At 46.6% G+C, this 6780-nt stretch overlaps 1 protein-coding gene across 1 annotated transcript; it reads right to left on the reverse strand.

The window, feature by feature from the left end:
• Window positions 1-2193: 2193 nt before the first annotated feature.
• Window positions 2194-6305, reverse strand: LOC108934082 (endosialin-like). Its single transcript, XM_018751586.2, has one exon. It carries the CDS (start codon window positions 6164-6166, stop codon window positions 3854-3856), a length of 2313 nt encoding a protein of 770 aa, XP_018607102.2. The 5' UTR covers window positions 6167-6305; the 3' UTR covers window positions 2194-3853.
• Between the last annotated feature and the right edge of the window lie 475 nt (window positions 6306-6780).

The following is a 6780-nucleotide window of genomic DNA, read 5'->3' on the forward strand; positions in this document are numbered from 1 at the left end:
TTTACTCCATGGTTTCACGCCTACAGACTGAAATAAATGAACCCATTTTCCCCGCGTGTCGAAATGTAGCTGTGAAGCACAACAGACCGGGGACAACAAAGAAGCAGCCAAGGTACGATCCATAAATCTCAGACTGTCCAGACTGCTGTTACGAACCTTCCAATGGAATGTGTCTCGTGTGTCTCTCTTTCAGGTTGTCTCTCATCAGGGCTGTTGGGTTTTAGATAGAGGGACACCGAGGAGGACGAGGGTAAATGTCCTCCCCGTAACATCGGTGCACACCAGACTAGTCTTTCTGTGTTTCCCTCCCCGAATGACTGCTGCTGCTCCTCTGCTCTCCGCAGGCTGTGCAATCTGCATGTGTAACGTATCGAACTCTGCGCCGTTGTTGGGGTTCCAGGGAATGACACATTTCTGTCTTTCAAGTTCAAATTCTCGCTGGGCCCATTATGCTGTGAAACACAGTGATCAGAGAAAAAGAGTGAGGCAGAAAGGCTACGAGGAGGATGGAAGCGACAGAGAAAAGACGCCAAAGGAAAGAAAGAGGAGAAACAGTCGGACGCATCGGCCACAGCGGTGAATCCTTATATTCCTGGAGGCGGCGTTTGCGTTTGGACATCTGGCCACACATGGATCTTATTAGAGGAGAGGAGAAAAAGCCTATTGAGTTTTCCCAGTAACTCGAGCCCCTTCTGCTGCAACACACTGTGCTACATTGTATCCATTCAGGACACACTTCTTCTCACCATAAATCTCCCTCCTCGTTGCCCTCGCTGAGATTTTACACAGTTGATATTAGAGGCACGAAAATGCACTGGGGTAACTTACGATGAGTTCTCGCACTCATCCATTTGCCACAATCGATAGCTAATCAAGATCCGCAAAATCCGTGAGGCTGGAAAGGCACAACTTCAGGTCTGATTGTCGTCCGACACCAAACAGCCAGAGCTCCGTTTTTTGTGTTGTCAGGTTATGGGTTTCAGCGATGGGCCGCAGTGGAAGTGTTGTTTCCCAACCCCTTCACAGCACTCTATTGTATGACACAACATGTAATTGCCCTTAATCGAAAAGGGCACATTGCAATCGGTACTAATCACATCCGTTCTTCCCATAATTACAGCCAGCCTCGTGTTTTACCAGTAGCCCACGGTTAAATAGCTTGCCTGACTGAGAGACACTGGTTCAAGCAAGAGCAGTTATTCAAAACACGATGCTGCGATGGCTGCGCAGAACACACACAGTAAGAAGATACAAAGACACATTTCAAAAAGTAAAAATAAAGGTGAGTCATTCCGACAGGCTCCACATGATTGAATGACATCATTCAACAAGTCAGTGTGGCCAACAAATCTCTCGGAAACTGCAAAATAATGTTGCAATTATAATTTTGTTTTTTTAAGAATTTGTGTCAGAACAAGACATTTGGCACAATTAAGTCGTTTTACGTTCTACTGACAGCATATTGTAAAAACCCAAAATCCATTGGGCTGCAGGCTGTGCCGTAACAGATCCGATCTGATGTATGACAGCAAACCGTTCCTTTCCCTTCACCTTCTTCAGCAGCATCAATTTAGCACATCGACCAAGTGAATAAAGGGGGCTTTCTGGGTTGATTCAGCCCCACATATGTCCTCTGACTCAGCGACATGCTGTGGGAAAGCAAATGTGAGAGAAAACTGGAGTGTGCTGGGGGGGGGGGGGTTGACATGGTATCATTTAAAACGCAATGTCCTAGAATGTCAAAACATGTCTGATGAGTGTAGTGTCTCATACTGATGTGGCCAAGAAACGACAACATCATTTGTTCCATTACTACAATATTTTTCCATGGCCTTCCGACCCCCACAACTCTCAATAACATCAAATTGTTTCCTCTCCATCCCCTCTTTCCTTCGCATTAGTTGTGTTGGCCATCCAAAAGTGGACCGATCGACTGATCCTTAATTTTTCAGCACCATAAAAATGAAATGGACTTTTCTTGACTGCACTATTGACACATGCGCACTGATAAGCAGCTTAGCGCAGTTTGATTCGAATACTTTTCGCCGTGTTGGGGGAAAGCCATTGCTCTTTTGTGACTTCAGCTGATAATCATTCACAGTTGTTGTATTGGACACAATCTCTAGAAATAAATTGTTCAGTGAATAGTCTCTAAGGATATAGCTCCTTGTATGATTAACAAATTCTTTGCTGCACAGATACATGGCATGAAAACCAATTTACCTTTTTTATATAAAATTACCAAATGAACCACTTGGCATCAAAACTATAATGTTTATTTGTCAATATTGGTGCACCCTCCATCCCTCCAACCTTCCCACCAAAAAATTACACTGCCAGATTTATTGTATAGCCTAGAAAGAAGTTATTCTGTGATGTAGTGCAACATATCATACTTTTCAGTATAGCTTTGTACATTTTAAGACAAATCTACCAGTAAGTCTTTAGTTTCCCAACAGTTCTAAAAGGATTTAAAATTAACATTGGTACAGTAGGTTGACCAAAAATGAGGCAATAAACCTGGATCAAGAACATTGTTTTCACTTGTATCGTTAAATGAGAAGCAAGAAGAGGTGAGGTCAGTACTCGTCTTCTGTGCGGAGCATTGCCTGGAAACATTCAAATGGATAAAGTGGCTGCTCAAGGCTAGGCAAACACTGTCGGACCTGGTGCTCCAACATTTCTGTGGCTAACAAGGTGCTACTTTGTCATGGAAAAAGAGCAAAGGTAACCAAGGAGTAGCGTACAAGTAACACCTGGAGCAGGGAGGTATGTAACAGACCACTGGTCGAAGATGGGAGCACAGGGACGTTAGAAGCTGAAAAGGCTGTTCTCTGCCAATAGCTCTTTCGGCATATTCTTTTCTAGACCTCCTAGCTGAATATTTTGTTTCGGAGCAGCTCTTGTACAACATATGGACGATGCGCACATTGCGATGATCCGTGTATGAAATTGTGGACGCTACAGCAAAAAGCTACAGCGAAAAGCAAAACTTAGGGTCTCAGTTTCACTTTTAGCCCAGATGAACCTCAGTGAGATAAAACTTCCATTTAAATAACTTCTTAAACTGTTTGGGTACAGTGAAGAAAACTTGAACTTCCTTTTTTTTGATTTGGTGGGTATATTTTTTTTAAAAAGCACTGGCGTAGAATCTAGTGAGTTATTTGTACATTACACAGAAAATTCACTGCAGTTAGAACACATTTGAAAGTTTTTAACTGACACGCAAAAGTTCAAGCATCTACAGACACAGTATCTTGCCATTCCGAACCTGTGCACACACCAATGTGTAAATGCAAACAACAGATTTCTGATGCACCAGTTTAAAGTCCTACCTGTAGAGTCTATGTGTGACATCCGTGTCTGAGACGTAAAGGCACATTAAGAACGATGGCGTTCACAGCTCTGGACATGTATTAATGGTGTACCATCATATCATTAATAAAAGCCACTGCCAACTCATTTCAAGGGAAACAAGCTCTAAATATAAAAGCAGGGTCCAAACAAACTGTGAAATATTAGCATTAGCACAACTAAGTGGACCAAGGGAAAAAAAAACATTTACAGTATTCACAATGCTTCACAATAGCGCTTATACTAACCCGACAGCCCTCCTTCAATGTTCTTCACCTCTTATGATTTCATGTCTTTAAAGGAAAATTCCACACATTGCATGTTAGCACCGTAAACTGCTTTTCAAGAAGCATCAGGTATTTACAGGAGGAACTTCTTTTACAGAAAATTCCACCGATTTACCCAGGTTTACAGAGTGAGAGTGACAGGTAGTCTTCCCAATCTTCTGCTGCCACTTATTCAGTCAAACAGTTTATGTACAAGCATTAATCCCCTTGGACTAGACACGGGATTTGGTGCTGCTGGCAGCATCTGGCTTGGAATTGGTAATCCATCTATAGCAGGCAGTCACACTCTTGTTGCGTGGCTGAACAGCACAACGGGTGCAGTATACAATGCCCAGCGCCAACATGACCACCACAAAAACAGAAAGCGGCACCAGCAGGGCCACCAGCAACCAGCTTTTGTCCTGCCGCTGCTTGTTGCCACTGTCTGGTTGCCCAGCAGTGTCTGGCACTGGAGTAAAGGAGCTGAAGAGAGTATTCAACACTAGTGGAGGATACTGCTCTGTAGAGGGCAGGCTCCTAACATCTTCAGCAGCTCTCCCAGATCCTCCAGTCATTCCGTGTTTGGACTTGGTGCTCAGCAAGGGAGTGCTATGAGTTCCTGAGGCCCCCTCCCTCACCCCTGTGTGAGACTCTGAGCCTTTGTCTTTGTCTGAGCTTTGCTGCCCAGTCCCCCCTTTCTGAATGCCTTCATGTGCAGTTTTGGGGGGTGACGTGTGCTGCCACCACTGCCGCGAACCTGATCCAGGTGTTGAAGTGGAGGGTGTAGACGGATTTGTTGTGCTTTCACCCTCAAACCGTTCGTTGGTATGTGCAGTGCTGGGAGTGCTTTGCTCTTCAAACTGATACGGCGTGGCTGTTGGTCCTGAAGATGTAACAGCATACTCTATCCAGTCACGTGTAACCCATCCAGGAATAAGTCCATCTGCAAGCCTGTCATGATCCAGTGTAGTGGTCATAGGCCTCTCTGATGGTCCGTCTGTAAACCCCCTTAGATCAGTTGGTAGCTGTTGCAAGTTTGGTGGCTCTGTCAACCAGTTGAGAGGGGTGCTTTCTGTTAACCAGCCAGGCAGTCGTATCCAGGTAAATTCAGGGATCTGAGGGATCCAGGAGAGGTCAGGTAAGTTGGTAATTCCTGAATATGCAGGGGAGACGTCCAAATGATCCATGTTTTCTGTGACAATCCTGCAGGAGAAATGATCCTCCTGAAGCTCGTAATTCTCCTCACAGTGGCATTCAAAGCCACCCTCATAGTTGACGCACATCTGTTGGCACGTGCCAGGGATTTGGCACTCATCAGTGTCCTGGCAACGACTTGGATCCTCTGGAAGAGGAGAAAACCCAAGGTGGCAGTGGCAGGCATAAGAGCCAGGCATATTCTCACAGTCATGAGCGCAGGGGTTCTCCAGGCACTCATCCACATCCACACACTCCCCCCCTACATTAGGATGGTACCCTTGGTGGCAGCTGCACTCGAAAGTCCCTGGTGCATTGACACACAGCTGGGGACAGGGGCTCTGGAGACACTCGTCCACATCCAGGCAGTCTTGTCCGTTGGAGGCCAGGAGATAACCTTCCGGACACATGCAAATGTAGCCCCCTGAGAGGGGTTGACACTCAAACTCACAGGGTGCTCCAAGGCAGGTGTCTACTGGCTTGCAGCTCTTTCCATCCTCAGCAAGCTGGAAGCCGTTCCAGCACTCGCAGTAGTAGTGAGTATCCAAATTCATGCAGTAATGCTCACAGCCGACACTTTCCTGCTTGCACCAGTCCCTGGGAGCATCGGAGCACAGAGGGGCATCCTTGTTCCAGCCCACTGTGCCATCCTCCTTTAACATGCACAACACAGACTGGTCGCCCTTTGTGCCATCCAAGCAGGGCACAGTAGCTACTGTGCCAAATGGTAGGTGGGTGAGCATAGTAGTGATCAGGTTGAAGGGGGTTGTATATAAAGGCAATCCTCCGCCCTCGCTCTGGATTGCCTGGCACATGCCTTTGTAGCTGTACCGGCAGAGGAAGCCATCCACGGGAAGGGTGCAAGAACCATCGAGCCACTTAAAGTTGTTCCATTGGTCACCTTTTGTAGTGCTATGAATCATGACCACGCAACGGGGTGCTGTACAGGTGTTTGGAGAGTCCTCCCGTAGCCAATTTGTGTACTTGGTGTCCTGGTCCCCTGTGATCCAAGTGAAGCCTCTCAACGGCCTGGTGGCCGAGCACTGCCGGGGTTGCCTCTGCAGTCCAATCCACACTCGTACCTTGGCCCGAGAGCCGTGGGGCTCCACGCCAGAGAACAGCGCCTCGATCATCGTTGCATCCTCAGGCCGCTTCACCGTGGCTAAGTTTCCTCCCTTTTCTTTGCAGCTCTTCCATGACTCCAGGAAGGTCTTGCGCTGGAAGTAGATCACGAAGCAGCCTTCCTCATTGCAGAGAGCATCTCCATCCCGCAGCTCCTGGCCCCAGACCCACTGAGTCCAATACACAGACAGCACAGAGAGCAGGATACAGGAGACAGCAGCAGAACCCATCTTACACTTTCCTGGAACTTCCCTAAGTCTTCCTGCTGCTAAGCCTTCTTCTAAACTCCTGTCTGACTTTTCCCTGTGCTCTGTAGCTCCCACTTATCTTTTTCTTGCTAGGAGACTTCTGTCTGTGAGCACAGCCCACTGGCTGCATCCAGAATGTGGAGGGAGGGAAAGCAAGGAGGGAGGGAGGGAGGGAGCAAAGAAAAAGGGGAGGGAATATGAGGGAAAAGGATTATATGTGTTTGGATGAGGGGGGTTGGTTTTCTCTGCCTGTGTGAGCCGTTGATTTGTGTCTCTTTCTGAGCGTGTGTCGTATGGTTTTCATAAGTCAGTTTAAGGCAATAGTTTGGAATCCAGCCAGCATAACCCCCCATCGCCCATTTCTCCACAATCAAGGGAGGCAGTTATGTATGAAACTTCTTTCTACTTCGTGCAGTATGGTAAGAGAATTAAGGAGACAAAGAACTCTTGCTGTTCCAAGAATGCATCATTCTCTTGTTTTCCTTGGTTTCCTTTCAAAATCCCTCTCAGTATTTTCTCGTTCCTTTTTATTTTACCATCACACACTTCCATACATCTTTCACTTTCCTTTCACATTTTTTATAACTATTTCTCCA

This window comes from Scleropages formosus, chromosome 4, assembly GCF_900964775.1.
Source record: "Scleropages formosus chromosome 4, fSclFor1.1, whole genome shotgun sequence".
In the NCBI taxonomy this organism is placed as follows: Eukaryota; Metazoa; Chordata; class Actinopteri; order Osteoglossiformes; family Osteoglossidae; genus Scleropages; species Scleropages formosus.

What these genes read in the sequence shown, in the direction of transcription:
- LOC108934082 (XM_018751586.2), bottom strand. Translation starts at nt 6,166, where the DNA reads ATGGGTTCTGCTGCTGTCTCCTGTATCCTGCTCTCTGTGCTGTCTGTG.